Here is a 17,392-nt window from a genome sequence, read left to right as displayed (position 1 = left end):
ATAATTTTTAGAGTGTGTGTGTGTGTGTGTGTGTGTGTGTGTGTGTGTGTGTGTGTGTGTGTGTGTGTTTCTCTCACTGGCTACTCTTGCAGAAGACCCAGGTCAATTCCCAGCATCTACATGGCAACTCACAACTGTCTGTAACTCTAGTTTTAGGGCCTCCAGGAATGCATGTAGTGCATACTCACACATTCAGGCAAAACATCTATTTTTATAGCTTAGTAAAAATTACTTTTTTAAGTTGGGCATGGTGGCACACACCTCTAATTCCAGCATCTGGAGAGGCAGAGGCAGGAGGATCTCTGTGAGTTTGAGGCCAGCCTAGTGTTTTATGTGTGTTGGTATTTTATCCACATATTTTCTATACATCACCTGCATGAAATGCCCATGAAGGCCAGACGAGGGCTTCAGATCCCTTAGAAACACTCAAAACCAAATCTAGATCCTCACAGTGGTTTGCAGCCTAAGGCTTGCATATCAGATGCTTACATTACGGCTTATAACAGTAGCAAAATTAAACTATGAAGTTTCAACGAAGTAGTTTTATGGTTGGGGTCACCACAACATGAGGAACTGTATTAAAGGGCCGCAGCATTAGGAAGGCTGAGAGCACTGTAGAGTCTACAAGAGTAGCAAGTGCTCTTAACCCGGAGCCATGTCTGGCCCCTCATATGATGAACTTTCACCAATGCTAATAAATAATCTGGGAATGAAGGGAGGAAACATTAAAGTGCTTTGAATCAAAAGAGGCAGTGCCACCTATGCTACCGATGACCAAGTGCAGAGGTGGAGTGTGTGACAGCCAGCCCCTGTGTGCTCAGATGAAATGGACTTATGTCTTAAACAAAACTAACAAGACGTGGTATCTAAATACAAACAGCCTTCTATCCGAAGCCTGGGAATCACTGTCTCAGAATCTCCTCATAAAGACACATTCAAGTACAGAAGCTTCTCCAGGACTAAAAAGGAGGTGATGCCAAACTTCTCCAAACCCTACCCCACCGCACCCCCAGAAGCCCAAAACAAAGAAAGCCCAGGATGTTCCTGGTATCTAAAACCTGGGAAAGACCTGCTGGGAAGTAAATCCTAGTCTGCACTTGCCCAGAAAAGGCAAACCAATCCCTGTGTGAAGTGCAGAAGGAGGTCACGCTATAAATACCAGTGAGCTCTGTAGGTAAAAGACCAGTCCATGCAGTCCACATACAGCATATAACAGAGCAGAGGCCATGTATACATATGCTGGCTGTTTCTTTGTTAACCTTTGCTTTTTGAGACAGCTCTTATGTACTGGCTGGCTATGAACTCCTGATCCTCCTACCTCCACCTCCAAATGCTGCAGATCCATTATGCCCAACTGATCATGTCAGTATACACATAACACTTAACCAATGAATCACTGTTTAAAGTCAATGAAGGAGCATTTACAAATGCGCTCACACGTTGAACTGCCTCAGACCCTGAGTTCAGTCACAGCACCAAGAACTAAAAAGCAAAGCCAGCATCTCGCTTGAGGGGGTGAGCCTGAGAGCCTTCCTGCACAATCAGGAGCAAGGAAAAGGGTTTTTTGGGGGTTTTGTGTTTGAGTTTTGGGGTTTTGCTTCTTTGAGACAGGGTTTCTCTGTGTAGCCTTAGCTATCCTAGACTAGCTTTGTAGACCAGGCTGGTCTCAAACCCACTGAGATCACCTGCCTCTGACTCCCTGAGAGCTGGGATAAAAGGTGTGTGTCACCATGCCTGGCAAGGGTTTGTTTTAACTATGCTCAGCATCCTGCTGAACATAAAAACACAGGTGAACAGGTTAGAATAGAAGAAGTCAAATTTGGCTTTATCTCTAGCTGACACAACATCATAGAAAATGCCAAGGAACCAACAACAAAAGCACAGCCCATACAAACAAATGAGTTTAAAATAAGTCCCAGATAGAAGATTAGTATGCAGAAATTAAATACATTCCTATGGTAGAAATAGTTGGAAAGTCAGCTCATACTTAGGACAACATGAAACTAACAGAAAGTAATTACAAATAAGTTGAACAAAAAAACTTGCACTGAAATTTCACGTGTTGCTGGTAGGAGCCGGAATGATGACTCGGCATTAAGAACACAGTTCCCAGCACTCACATGACAGCTCACAGCCATAACTCCAGACCTAGGGCATCTTAAGTCAGCCATGTAGTGCACATGCATATGGGAAGACAAAACACGCATAAAGTAAAATAAGTCTTTAAAAAACAAAGAGAGTGCTGCTGAGTGCTGCTAAAAACCTGAGCAATGTAGATAAGTAGAGCAGTGCCGAGTGTTAATGAGACCAGAGGTGTCAAGACAAGCCTCAAGGCGCAATGACAAGCACATGTTCTGACAGACATTGAAAAGGTGATTTTGAAACACATGTGTGGGTTACCTAGCATGCACAAAGCTCTGAGTTCTAATCCCCAATACTGCAAAAACAAGGCTTAGTTTAAAAAAGTTAAAAATTAAGCACATGCCTGTAATCCCAGCACTCAGAGAGCCAGAGGCAAGTGGATCCTCTGTGAATTCAAGTCTGGTCTACAGAGTTAGTTCCAGGATAGCCAGGGGTTCGGTTCACTTTAGAAAAGTTTGACACTCTTTGTTTTTGTTTTTAAATAAAGTTAAACCGTCCAGCTACTCTGCTGCAGGCATATCTAGCTAAGGAAAAATTAAACCATTGTCTTTACAGTTGAGCTCTATAAAAATGATCATGGCAGTTTGATTCATAGCAACCAAAATAACAGGTGTGGATCACCAGGCAGATGAATAAGCTTAATAATGTTGTAATCAGGCCAGGGGTGGTGGCGCACGCCTGTAGTCCCAGCACTCAGGAGGCAGAGGCAGGCAGATCGCTGTGAGTTCGAGGCCAGTCTGGTCTACAAAGCAAGTCCAGGACAGCCAAGGCTACACAGAGAGACCCTGTCTCGAAAAAGGAAAAGGAAAGAAAAAAAGTGTTGTAGTCAAGTTGGACACAGTTCAGCAGTGACTAGAAACAAGCCACAGGGGTGAATCTTTAGACAGCCATGCTGAAAGGAAAAGGCCCCTGCAAAACAGTAGGAAGCGTCCAGTCCCACTTGAACACCAGGAAGAACAGTTTGACTACAGAGGGAACAGCTCTCTGTAGTGTGCAGGATCTGCATTTTAATGTATGTATTTTTTTCTGAAGCACTGTAAATAGTAGCCAAGCAGAAAACAGCAGGTGAAGCATAGACGGGTTAGGCACAAGAGCAAGTGCTTCTTACATGGTAGTCTGCTATGGAAGGCTCTTCTCTGCTTGCATGGTAGTCTGCTGAGGAAGGCTCTTCTCTTTGTTGGATTGTGGTCATTTTTGCATGAAAGAACTGGTGTTGAACAAAGGGAGGAATTAAAATGTGAGTATTCTTGTACCGTGGGGTTTTCTTTTGGGCGGGGGAGGAGAGGTGAGGTTTCAAGACAGGGTTTCTCTGTGTAGCCCTGGCTGTCCTGTACTCACCTGTAGACCTGGTTGGCTTCTTTACCCTCTGGTTTTCAATGGCAGACATAAAGGGTGAAACTGATATGAGCTTTCAGTAGTTCCCTCCAGTCAGGAGGGGCACTGAGCACTGAGGGAGGAGGCTTTAGAAAACCCAACATGAGCCATTGTCTAAACAAACATAAAAAGAAGTAAAAGGAAGCGCCAAGCTTAGATTTGTAATTTGTGATTTAATGTCACAGATGGTAAATTACTGACAAATCACGTAGAAAACAGTCCTGCTGATTTGTTTCCTACTTGATTTAAACCGTAGTGTGAGATTTCGTATACATCTCATATTTTTAAATCCTTTTCTTTTAATTTGCTTTCCATATGAAGACTGGTACAAATGACTTTGAAAGGTAGGTAGGTTATTTATCATTCAGCTTTAAGAAACTGTTACGTTTTATAATTAACAAAAATGTAAGTATTTTAACTTGTTACAAATAAATAAAAGGAAGAGCATGCTGTGCGTGGTGGAACACACCTTTAATCCCAGCACTCGGGAGGCAGAGGCAAGTGGAGCTCTGTGAGTTCGAGACCAGCCTGGTCTACAAAGCGAGTCCAGGACAGCCAAGGCTACACAGAGAAACCCTGTCTCGGAAAACAAAAGGAAGAGCACATATAGAAGGCTAGCCTCAATTTCAGTACGTATTTGGAATTGTGTCTGTGAGCTAGCAGTGGTGTAAGAAAAACCTGAATAAAAACCACGAGAGGACAAGGTAGAAAGCGTTGCAGACTGCAGCCATTTGAGCTCGTCTGCTGGAGGAGCTGCTGCTGAGCAGAAGACTGTGGCCATGATGGCCATGGAAGCATCTGCTTCCTCCTGTGGTTTTACAGAGCCAGCAGTCAGCCCACAGACAACTAGCAGATGTTCTATAATAACAGCTTAGCATCTGTTCTCAGGGTAGTTTGAAAACTCTATTAGACAGACTTGTAAGCTCATGTCTGTAATCTTTCCAGCTGCAGAAGATCATAAGTAAGCAAGATGGCTTCAAGACAGTGAAGACTAATGAGACAGAATACCAGGTATGTAAGTAAACATTTCCAAACACATGCTGTTGGTAATAGCTGTCATCTCCCCAGGTCGTTGGATTTATAAAGACTTCAGTGTTACACACCCTACTAAACTGCACAGATGTGTACAGATGCACAGGGCTGTCCTGCCAGTCCTCTGCCCTGAGCAGTGAGTACTGTTTCTAGGTATATGTGGGGATCTTTTTTTTTCTTTCTGTTTTTCTTTGAGACAAGGTCTCACTCCAGCTCAGACAAACCTTCAACTTCTAGCCATCCTCCATCAGCCTTCCCAGTACAAGAGTTACAGCCACACACCCAGTTCATTTTTCGTGTTTGTGTAAGCAATAGTATACTCTATATTGCTCTTCATTTTTTATTTTCACATAGTATATCCAAACACTGTATTATTAACCAAGGAACATGTGGGGACGTATGTGTGCACCACAGCACAGGTGTGGAAGTCAGACTACAGCTTCAGGTGTCTGTCTTTGCATGCCTTGTTTAGGGACTGGGATTATAGTCAGATGCTACTGCAGCTGGTGGTGTATGGGTTCTGGGGCTCTGAAGTCAGGTCCCCACATTTGTGTGGCAAGTGCTTAAGACACTAAGCTATCTCCCTAGCTCAGTGTCTCATTCTCAGTATGGCTATAATGTTTATATTGGCATTCCCCTTTGGGGGAGTATTTATCATGTATCTGTAAGGAATAATACTAGGATTACACTGTTTTATGCGCACATGACTGTACCTTGGGATGACTCCCCAGAAATTCAGTTGCTGGATCAAAAAGTGTGACTGTTGATAAAGTTACCAGACTTTGACAAATATCAGCCAGTATGTTGTGTGGGACAAAAACAAATTTCATTTTTGCCAGTATACCAATACATTTCAACTGACAATCTTCTATTAATTGTCACTCCATCTTGTGAGATTTTCTTAAACTTCTGAATCACTCCATCTTTAGAGCATACCTATCTCAAATTGTGTAAGTTTTTAAAAATCACAACCTCTGGCAGGAGCACGTCCTTTTCCCAGCACTCAGGAGGCAGAGGCAGATGGAGCTCTGTGAGTTCAAGACCAACCTAGTTAACAAAGCAAGTTCTAGACCAGCCAGGGTTACAAAATGAGACCCTCTCAAAAACCAAAACTACCTCCCCTCCACAGGCAGCATGTGCAGCGCTGTGTCTAGATATCACAGTGGGACAGGATATAATGCCTATGCCAAAGTCATCTTTTTTTTTTTAATATTTTTTAATATGTGTTGCTCAGAATTGAACCTCTCAAAGAACAGACAGTGCTCTTGACTGCTGATCCATTTCTCCAGCCCCAATGTCGCCTTTTTTTGTTTGTTTGTTTGTTTCTTTGTTTGTTTCTTTGTTTGTTTCTTAAGACAAGGTTTCTCTGTGTAATCATGACTGTTCTAGACTCACCAAGCTGGCCTCAAACTCACAGCGATTCACCTGCCTCTGCCTCACAAGCGTTAGGATTAAAGGCGTGCACCACCACGCCCAGCCCCAAAGTCATCTTTTTAAGATTTTCTTTTGGGCTGGAGAGATGGCCCTTCTAGAGGTCCTGAGTTCAATTCCCAGCAAGCACATGGTGGTTCACAACCATCTATAATATATAATGCCCTCTTCTGGTATGCAGGTGTAAATGCAGATAGAACACTCAAATATATAAATAAATAAATCTTTCTTTTAATTAAGTTAGTTCAGACTAGGGGATTGCTCTGTTAGTAAAGCTTTTGCATTGGAAGCCCAAGTACATGAACCCAGTCCCCAGAACCCATGTCAAAGCCAGAATTGGTAGTGTATGCTTGTAAGCCCAACAAGGGATGGCAGATGTTCTCTAGCAAGGTAATCTAACCTACTTGATAAGCTCTGGGCCAGTGAGAGACCTCGTTTCCAAAGTGGACCATGTTCCTGAGGATGACACACACACACACAGAATAAAAATAACAATAATGAGTGGGGCGTAGCGGTACACACCTTTAATCCCGGCACTCAAGAGGCAGAGGCAAGTGGAGCTCTGTGAGTTCCAGGATAGCCAGGACTACATAATAGAGAGACACTGTCTCAGGAGAAAGAAAGAGAGAGAGAGAGAGAGAGAGAGAGAGAGAGACTGACTCAAAGAATTAATAAAAATATTTTGGCTGCCATAAACATATTATTTATGCTTTGACATTTAGTCTGACATTTGGTAAGTATCACAAATAGAAGCTACCCTGAAGGAAACGTGGAAGTGCAACGTTTTGTCTAACTACAGCTCACAAACTTCAAAGCTAACAAATCATATTTTTATGAAGTTGAATTGTTCATTCAGATTTCTGGGACAATCATAATAGCTACTATCAAATAGCCTATTAGTAGATACTATTGTTTGGAATAAAACTTTTTTTTCAAGCCAAGTGTGGTGGCCACACCTTTAATCCCACACCTGGGAGGCAGAGGCAGGCAGATCTCTGTGAGTTCAAGGCCAGCCTGGTCTACAAAATGAGTCCAGGACAGCCAAGGATACACAGAGAAACCCTGTCTCGAGAAAAAAACAAACAAACAAACAAAAACAAAAAACACACACACTTTTTTTTTTCCTGAGCTTAAAATTGGGGACATTTGGCTGTTTGGTTGATTTGCCTTCTCGTTCTGTAGTCCCGAAGCAGATACCCTTAGCTTCATTAGACCTGTAGAGCCTTAGCACTGTGGAAATTTAAGTCTAAAAATAAAAGTGTCTAGCTTATAACTAAACTGAGTGGAAGCGAAAATAAAGACACACCTTCACAGGTAATGGCATCTATATGGGCACTACACAGGGGCAGACCTTTGCTAAGAGGCAACAGAGTCCACCGCTGTTTTATTTAAATAGGCAGGTTCTGGAGAAAAGTAAGCCTGTGCTATTGACAGAGTTCAGACAGAGTTCACTGTCTGACCTGCAGTCAGCAGTGAAGCCAGAATAGGGTTAGAGATCTGAGCAGCGTTTGGTACTAGCCTCCAGTGTACAGAGACCAGTGTGAGGGCTGCAGAGGGAGCCTCTGGGGAGCTATGTCAAAGCCAGGTGTGGGGACACACACCTGTAACCACTGCTGTATTAAGTGGGGGAGGGGGGCTGGGCACCCTTGGCTCTTTGTGGGTTTCTAATGATTTCCCCATTTAGTATAATGTTAGCTATAGGTTTGTCCCGCTAGGGTGTGCTCCTTCTGTTCCGTTTCTCCAGGGCTTTTATGGCAAAAGGGTGTTTAGAAGGGAGGGAGAGGGCGGGGTTCCTGTTAGGAAACAACGGATGTCTCTTGCCATCTTGCCCTACAGGACACACTTGTGGATATTTCCCTAAGCCCCAGCCCACAGGTTCCTTTTTTGTCCTTTTTTTATAGGAACCAACCATGAAAGAGCCTGGAATTAACACAACCCTTCAAGTGCGTTTCTTTGGGAAAAAAGGAGAAAAAAAACTTCACTATAAAGAATTTCGAAGGTAAGCACAACGGCACTTACTTAGGAAGTTTCCTATGTAAGAAGAGACTGAGTACACTCGTTTCCCAGAACTCAGCCTGTGACGCAGCACCCCTCAGCCTGTGCACTGCAGCCCTCTCGAAAACGTTTACATTACGGTTTATAACAGTAACAAAATTACAGTTATGAAGTAGCAATGAAAATAATTTTATGGCTGGGGTCACCACAACATGAGGAACTGTACAAAGGTCGCAGCCTTAGAGAACCACTGGTCTAACACAAGACAAAATTCTGCTTTGACCCAGAAAGGAACATAGCATCAAAAAATCTGTGCATCTGGTTCACTCAAGTGCTGTAGGTAACAGGCTCTTCACAGAGACAGAGGCTGCATCCATTCTCCACTCCAGGCCTCTCAAGTGTATGGGAAAATGCAGACCCTGCAGCAAGGTATTAACAATGGTGGTTTTTTTTCTACCAGACTGAATGTACCTCTTTCTTAAATCTCATGTATGTATTGCACCCATTTTAAATTGTGCTATGACATACAATAAATACACACATCCCCCCCCCTCTCTCTCTGTCTATCTGTCTCTCCCTCCCCCTCACCCCCTCTCTTTCTCAGAGATTGCAGCACATGAAAATTTAATGCTCCACATGACTCAGGTAATAAGCCTAGTGCCACCTTCCTAGAGTCTTGTTCAAGAGTAAAAGTCAACCTTTTATCTGTTCAACTTGTACTTTCCCCGAAGCTGTTGCTGTGACTTTGATCAAATTACCATGCTGCTTTTATTTTTTAAAAAGGAATATTGAGTCTATAGATTCATAGTGTTGCCCAAAAGACTGCAGATAACTTCATGTAAACTTAAGCTTCTAATTCAAAGACATTGTACCTATTTTGGTGTCTGAAAAAAAGTACAAACCATTATTTATTAAGATTCTAAAAGGAGTTTCCTCTTCTAAATTTTTATTTTCCCAGTTGTTGGTAATGTTTCTATAGTGGAAAAGATGCTTTCCATGGGACATTACTTTCTGTGGATCTATTAAAGCAACATTTTGTATAACTTTAACGCTTTCGCACTGATTGCAGCTTTGGTGGCCAGGTGTATTCTGCACAAACACAGTGAGCAGAGTGAGCAGGAACTGGACGTCACAGCTTGCTGCCTTGTCTCCACAGCCCTCACTGCCCCGGGCTTCCTTCTGCTCACCTTTCAGAGGCCAGCTCCTAGACTGGGGCAGAGGAACTGCCTTGCAGGCCTGCTTTCAGTATTAGTGGAATGCCACTAGCTACTTATACCAATCTCTTATTTTAATACTTAGATTTATGGAAAATTTACAAACAGAAGTTCAGGAAATGGAATTCCTTCAGTTTTCTAAAGGTCTGAATTTCATGAGAAAAGAAGACTTTGCAGAATGGCTGCTTTTCTTCACTAACACCGAAAACAAGGACATTTACTGGAAGAATGTGAGAGAAAAGTTGTCGGTAGGAGAGGTTGGTATGCTTTTTCTTACACATGTAATCAAAACAAAACAAACTAGAAGTTTCACATAATCAAGTAAAGTAGCTTGTCAGTTACCTCAGCCTGTGCTCCGACACTGAGCATGGCCCAGCTCAAGGGTATCCCCACGGCCTAGCTCTCCAGTGAGCTGCCCAAGGCACTACACAGCCCATGAGGCTGCAGCTCCACTCCCGAGACTCCCTACCCACTGATGCTGCTCTGCAGAGCTTAGCCACTGCAGCGAGCAAAGTTGTTTTTTAACACTGTGAAACTAAACAGAGGCGTGCTTGTCTCTGTTGCCTGGAGAGCACAACAGAGTCCACTGAAGACCATTAGGAACAGTGTGAGTTCAGCGACATGTCTGCTGTGTCGTTAGCATATTAGAATTAGCGATCCAGTATACACGTTTTAGTGAGAAATGTGGCTTGTGTGTGACATACAAAATGGTAAGCACCAAACCAGCAGTCATAGCTTTTGTACGTGTTGCAGTTACTTTCTGTGGCTGTGATAAAACACCATGACGAAGACAGCTTACAAAGGAAAGTGGTTAAGTTGGGCTTGTGGTTTCAGGGAGTTAGGATCCATGGTGACAGAGCAAAGGCACGGTGGCAGAGGGAGGGAGAGAGAAAGATTGGGAATGGCACACATCTTTTGAAACCTCAAAGTATGACATACTTCCTCCAGCAAGGCCACATCTCCTACCTCTTCTCCAACAGTTCTACCAGCTGGGGACCAGACAGTCAGTCAGGAGCTGTGAGCCTGGGGTGCCCTTCTCATCAATCACGAGCTGTGAGCCTGGGGTGCCCTTCTCATTCAAAGTGCGTCCAGTGCGAGAGTTCAAGTGATGTTTGGTCGCTTGTTGTTTGTTTTGAATCACTGCCTTACCGTATTTCGTGGACTGATCTTACACTTGTGAACTCAAGTGATCTTTCACATCAGCTTCCAAAACAGCTGGGACCACAGGCTTGTGTCACCACACTGTCTTTTACCCCTGTTATGTAAGCAAAATGTTTTTGGAATGTACAAGTACTTTTATATAAAGTCTTAAAAACTATTTCTATTTTTTAAATTATGGATGCCTTTCCTTGTTTTTGTTTTATTTATATGTATCTGTGTGTCCGTGTGTGTGTGTGTATGTGTGTGTGTGTGTATGTGTGTGTATCACATGTGTACAAGTGCTCACAGAGGCCAGAAGAGAGTGAAGCCCCCTGGAACTGGAGTTTCAGGAGATTGCAACCTACTCTATGTAGGTGTTGAGAATCGAATCCAGCTCCTCTGCAAGAGCAGCCAATATTAGTAACTGCTAGGTCATCTCTCTAGCCTTTAAAAGCTATTTCTAACAAAAGAGAAAAGATAAAATATAAGTAAACCTTTTTCCCCTCCGGAGACAAGATCTCACAATGTTGACCAGTCAGGCCTTGAATTTGTGATTCTTCTGCCTCTGCCTCCTGTGTGCCACCATGCCAAGACAAGCAGTTCCACTGATAATTGCAGTGGGAATACATAATTATAAGTGAATTTAAGTTTTAAAATTTAAAAATGTTTAGAATGGTGGCACATGCCTTTAATCACAGTACCCTGGAAGCAAAGGCAGATGGATCTTGAGTTTGAAGCCAGCTTGGTCTACAGAGCGAGTTCCAGAACAGCCAGGGCTACATAAAGAAACCCTGTCTCAAAAAATTAAAAATTAAAAAAACAAGAACAAAAGTGGGATGGTGAGAGGTTGTGGAGGGTGGCACATGCCAGCACTCTGAAAGCAAAGGCAGGCAGATCTCTGAGTTCAAGGCCAGCCTACTCTACAGATCAAGTTCCAGGATAGACAAAAGCTACACAAAGAAACTCTGTCTAGAAAAAAACTAAAGAAAAGGAAAAGCTTACAACCTTGATTAGATACAAAGAAAACTTTTCTGATTCTAGAGATGAATAGAGAATGATCCTAGGACTGAATAGGAAAGTCAAATGTTATACATATAAATGTTGTCCTGTGTAAGAATGTCAGCAGGGACTCTTAAAATCTTTAACTGTCAAACACTTAGAAGGAGCTGAGCGGTCTCTAGTTAGTATATGAGAACTTTAAAGTCCAGTCTGTCAGCTACTATAAAGTGTCTGAAGTTGTTCTCTGTTTCCTAATTACCCTGCACAATTTAATGGATGCTTACACAGGATACAGGATTATTGGGTCAGAGACACAAAAACAAAAACAAAAAACCTAATGCTTGTTGCACAGTAACAGCATGACCATCCTGGTTGGCTAGTTTCTCCTTGCACACAACAGTGATTCTGTGAGTTCCAGAGGAAAGCTGCTGTGCAAGAGATCACCCGCAGCCAAACCAGGCAGCCTGTCAACAGAAGCAGGACTGCAGGGCTTGACCCTTGCTGCAGAAGGAGGCCGTGTTTTCATTATACTGACAGTAAGCTAGGTTGCCCGCTGTCTGGGGAAACACTGTATTTCAGGCTGCCAACGTTACATACATTCTTGGGAAGATGTCCAGAAACCAAAAGGGGCACTTGTGCCTCTGTGGAAGAGAGGTCACCTAGCAGCCTACCAGAGTGTGGGGAAAGGACAGTGTGCTAGATAGTTTTATGTCAGCTTACTACACGCTAAAGTCATCCGAGAGGAGGGAACCTCAATCAAGGAAATGCAGCACTCAGCAACACTTTCTTTGCTTTTTAAAGATTTGTTTTACTTTATGCGTGTTTTGTCTTCCCATATGCATGTGCACTACATGGCGTGTGCACTCCATGGTGCCCGTGGAGGCCAGAGGCAGTTAGATGCCCTGGGTCTGGAGTTATGGCTATGAGCTGTCATGTGAGTGCTGGGAACTGTGTTCTTAATGCCGAGTCATCATTCTGGCTCCTACCAGCAACACGTGAAATTTCAGTGCAAGTTTTTTGTTCAACTTATTTGTAATTACTTTCTGTTAGTTCATGTTGCCCTAAGTATGAGCTGACTTTCCAACTATTTCTACCATAAGAATGTATTTAATTTCTGCATACTAATCTTCTATCGGGGGCTTATTTTAAACTCATTTGTTTGTATGGGCTGTGCTCTTGTTGTGGTTCCTTGGCATTTTCTATGACGTTGTGGAGATAAAGCCAAATTTGACTTTTTCTATTCTAACCTGTTCAGCAGGATGCTGAACATAGTTAAAAACAAACCCTTGCTGGGCATGGTGACACACACCTGTTATCCCAGCTCTCAGGGAGTCAGAGGCAGGTGATCTCAGTGGGTTTGAGGCCAGCCTGGTCTACAAAGCTAGTCTAGGATAGCTAAGGCTACACAGAGAAACCGTGTCTCAGAAAAAAGAGAAAGGGGGTGGGGAGGAAAGAAAGAAAGAAAATGCCTCCATAAATCCATAAGATTGTGCTGTAGACAAGCCTGAAAGGCATTTTCGTAGTGATTTATGGAGGCAGGCCCAGCCCATTGTGAATGGTGCCGTCCCTGGGCTGCTGGTCATGGGTTCTATAAGAACACAGGCTAAGCAACCCAGTAAGCAGCACCCCTCCATGGCCTCTGCATCAGCTCCTGCCTTCAGGTTCCTGCCCTGTTTGAGTTCCTGTCCTGACTTGCTGTGATGATGAACAGCGATGTGGAAGCATAAGCTAAATAGGCCCTTTCCTCCCCAAATTGCTTTGGTCGTGGTGTCACATCGCAGCAATGATAACCCTCCCCAGGACAGGATATAAAGCCACAAGAAAAGAACTTACATATGACAGTGTAAAACCTCGCTTTGAGGATGTACAAGTTCAGATGGTAATGAGATGCCATTTCTACCTGTCAGAAAAGCCTAACGTACACAAGGTCCTAGGTCCCTCAGCATGCTGAGAAGAGAAGAGAGAAACAGACATCAGAAGGCTTGTATTCCATGCTTGTGACATAGTGATATGACACAGAAACACTCCTTGTTTCACAACTGCTGGCAAATTCAGTGACAGAAAGCAGAGTGTAGAAATATGTGAAGAGCTTGCTCCCGAGTTCAGACAGGCAGTTTGTGTTGTATGAGCTATGTGTGTATTTCCTGGAAGCATACAGGCGCTGTCAGTGCAGTGAGACCAGGAGAGGGATCAGAGGAGGAAGACCAGTCTCCACCCACTGCAGTCTCTGCCTTGGGCATGTATTCTTTCCAGTTTGTTGTGGGGCCTGCAGAGATGGCTCAGAGGACCCAGTTTGATTCCAGCACCTACATGGTGGCTCACATGTCTAGCTCCATCCATAGGATCAGATACCTGCTGGCCTCCATGGGCACCAGACATGCAAATGGTACACAGACAACACCCACACACATAAAAAATAAGAAAAGTAATTTTTTAAATTTGTTGCAATTTTACAAATAAATATTTGATTATCCCGCAAAGGCTGAGAGCAGTGAGGCTTGGGTAAATGCACGTGGACAGAAGGAAGGTCCTTAAGGCCCTGCAGAGGCAAGATCTGGAAGAATTCACTTTCAAGTTAAGAACTTTGACACTTTGGCTCAGCTGGCATGTACCTGTAACCCAGCTACTTTGGAGATTGAGGCAAGAGGGACAATGAGTTTGAAAAAAGTCTGGGCAGCATCAGGTGAAAGAGGAGAATTTCCTCCCTGATTTTACTGGAAAAGTAGCTTTTTATCTTAGGTTTGCTTGTTTTTAGCTCCCTAGATGCTGAAAGCATATAGACCAGGGTTCACATCTCGGTTGCTCTACTCCATAGACGGTGGACAAAGAGACCTAAGAGTTGCCTAGCTGAGGTTTAGGCAAGGATAATACACATTGTTGATGGCAGAGCTGCAATCTCTGCAGAGGCCGTCTTGCTCAGTGCCCTGCACCCTGGTTAGAAGTGGCCCACTGAACAGGGTGTGCTGGTCTCCTTGGCTGTAGATAAAGCACAGAAGCCTGCATTCTCTCTCTTCTAGAGACCTGTAGTCTAAAGTCAAAGTGCCAGCAGGGCTGGGTTTAGATTGTGTTTCAGTGAAATGCCTCTCTGCTTACACACTGTCTCTGTGTCCTTGTATGGCTACTGTTGATGAGTCTGTGCGCATATCCACAGAGAAAGGGAACAAGAGTGGCAGTGAGTGCTAGTGCATACTCAAGTAGACATCAGCCTGACAGGGCTGCAGTCCACCCAGGACTTCACTTTACCTTGATAGCTAGAGCCTCAAAGTGAGACTAAGGAAGGAAAGCAGAAAGGCCCCAGGGCCGCATGGTAGCCCTCATTCTTGTGGACCTCCCTCAGCTCTAGACTCTAGTTCTTACTCTGTGTCCTCAACATTTAATCAGCTGCCTTAGAGGGATCTACAGCTCATAAGCTTTAAGGTAAAAGACTTAACGTCAATAGGATTGTGATGTATTACACTAAGTGTAACTTTAAAAACCCTTTCTTTTTACTAGAGCATTAGTTTGGATGAGTTCAAGTCATTTTGCCATTTTACAACGCATTTGGAAGACTTTGCTATCGCCATGCAAATGTTTAGTTTAGCTCATCGCCCCGTGAGACTAGGTAAGATCCGAATCGTTTGCTTTTCATTGTCTGTAGTTTCACTAGTCAGTAGATGATGCCCACCAAGGAGATGATTAGCAGTAAAATAATGCATCTTGCTGATTCTCAGTTCATAGCACCAGCACACTTAGTCAAGAGTTAGTTTTGCTTTTATTTTCTTATTCTCAAGAAGGGGGAAGGGAGCAGAATTGATTATGTTCCTGGGAGCCGTGATTAAGTTGAAATGCCTCGTATTACTTTCATGACAGGTCTCTGCCATGTATTTTTGTGTTTACTTCTCAAATAATGGAAATGTGGACTAAATCCATTTAGACTAAATTACCTGGTTGATTGGCAGTTTTTTGTTTTACTTTTTAGCGGAGTTTAAGAGAGCTGTGAAAGTAGCCACTGGACAGGAGCTCTCAAACAACATTTTAGACACTGTCTTCAAGATCTTTGACCTGGATGGTGACGAATGCCTCAGCCATGGGGAGTTTCTTGGAGTAATGAGAAACAGGATGCATCGAGGGCTATGGGTAACAGATTTTTAGTTTGTTTATTCATTTGTTTTGTTGTTTTTTATTTGTTTTTGGTTTTTTGAGACAAGGTTTCTCTGTTTTTGCCCTGGCTGTCCTGGAACTCACTCTGTAGACCAGGCTGTCCTCCATCTCACAGAGATCCACCTGCCTCTGCCTTCTGAGTGCTGGGATTGAAGGTGTGAGCCCCCACACCCTGCCTTGTCTACAAAGCGAGTTCCAGATAGCCAGGACTGTTACACAGAGAAACCTCTCAAAACAAAACAAAAATCAGCCTAGGATCTGACCTTGGGTCTGACCTTGGTCTCAGTATCCATCTCTAGGTTCAAATCCTGCTCTGTCATGTATTAACTGATGAATCTTGTAAAGCCACTTAGTTTTCCTGTGTCTCAGATACTCATCTCTGTAATTAAGAAAACTAATAGGTATAACATTGGGAACTAAACATAATGCAGGCAGAACTCTGAGTACCTGCCATGGCTGATGAGAGGAAAAATAAAGCCCAGAGTTGTGTTTGCATTAACATCTACTAGAAGTCCTCTCATGAAGGAAATTGGCATCAGAATAACTTGGGTGCAGAGAATCTCCACGAACAGTAGGGAGTTAGGACAAGACAGGAAAGAAGCTCAGGGAGAATGTGGTACATGGGCTCATAACACCAAGGATGTTCATTTACAGCTTCGAAGAAATTAATTTACAAGGATTCCCACAGCACATGTAATTTGGGGGAAATTAATAAACATGGTTTCATTACGTGCATTTGGCAACATAACCCAGCTCCAGCTTTCTTTAGAGAAGTGTGGGAAGGCAGCAACAGGACCAGTAAGAGGCATGAGACTGTGCCTAGCCTGAATACCAGTGACTGCTCATCTTTCTCTCCGGATAACAGGTGTCACAGCAGCAGAGTGTGCAAGAATACTGGAAATGCGTGAAGAAGGAAAGCATCAAGGGAGTAAAGGAAGCCTGGAAACAAGCTGGAAAGGGCCCTTTCTAAGGAGAAGATATGTAGCAACTACATTGCTCGGAGTGCCAGAATTTGGGATATTTTCCCAAGAATTAGCTGGCTTTCTATAAGTCTCTATTGAGTTGCTTTGAAATGTAAAGATGCCATGAATTCATTGTCTGATTTGGGGAATTGGGGGGTGGGGTGCAGATAAAGTGTGTGCCACAGTGGAAAGTCAGAGTCCACACTGTGGGGGCCAGTTCTGTCCTCCTCCCATGGGCGTCCCAGAGATTGACCTCAGGTCATAAGCTTTAGCGGCAAGTGCCTTTACCTGATAAGCTCTCTCACCAGCTCTGACGCAGCCATTTCTTGGCAAGTCTTCGTTACAGAAAGCATTGCATTATGAAAGCACACACTGCATTGTCAGAAGCCTGGGTATAAAGTGATGCTTTAGGGAGCTGGAGGCTGAGGTCATTGTTAAGTGCTCAGACATGAGAATGTGACATGCTTTCTAGAGGGCTGTGGTGCTCCTAGGGAGTGAATGCAGTTAAGCACTTGCTCCAGTGTGTCTGCTGTGTCCTGTCCTCTGTGACTGTCTCCTGGCAGTATGCTCCCCAGCTTGAAAAACAGCATGTCTTGTCTGGAAGCAGGATAAAGTATTTACATTGATACAAAAAAAAAAACATGCTTTCTTTTTAAATTGTTTCATGTTTTTGAAATATAAATACAGTGTCCTCTGTATTTGGTGGCTCAGCCTGCATAAGACACCACACTTTCCTAACAGGCTGAATACTGAGTTCCATCACACACAGGCACACAGCAGACAGACAGACAGACACACACACACACACACACACACACACACACACACACACACACAAAATATGGTCATAAGATCAAGGTCTCATAAAGTAAGATGTAATGGGTTGTGGGAAACATTCAATATACACTATAAAGTAGTTAGCAATAAAATAAATATGAATTAATGTTATGGGAACATATGTAC

General features: G+C 43.4%; 1 protein-coding gene across 1 annotated transcript in view; it reads left to right on the top strand.

Annotated features, from left to right (window-relative positions):
* The window catches only part of Micu2 (mitochondrial calcium uptake 2), an 81,237-nt gene extending 64,033 nt beyond the window's left edge, over positions 1-17,204 (top strand). Inside the window, exons 7-12 of the mRNA XM_051160635.1 lie at positions 4,462-4,527; positions 7,881-7,978; positions 9,274-9,445; positions 14,820-14,928; positions 15,286-15,443; positions 16,333-17,204. Of these exons, the coding sequence (XP_051016592.1) occupies positions 4,462-4,527; positions 7,881-7,978; positions 9,274-9,445; positions 14,820-14,928; positions 15,286-15,443; positions 16,333-16,437 (708 nt within the window). The 3' untranslated portion in view covers positions 16,438-17,204. The remainder of the gene's footprint in view (positions 1-4,461; positions 4,528-7,880; positions 7,979-9,273; positions 9,446-14,819; positions 14,929-15,285; positions 15,444-16,332) is intronic.
* Positions 17,205-17,392: the final 188 nt, after the last annotated feature.

The sequence above is a fragment of the Acomys russatus genome, chromosome 18 (assembly GCF_903995435.1).
Source record: "Acomys russatus chromosome 18, mAcoRus1.1, whole genome shotgun sequence".
Taxonomy (NCBI): Eukaryota; Metazoa; Chordata; class Mammalia; order Rodentia; family Muridae; genus Acomys; species Acomys russatus.
This window is presented reverse-complemented; position numbering and strand designations above follow the sequence as displayed.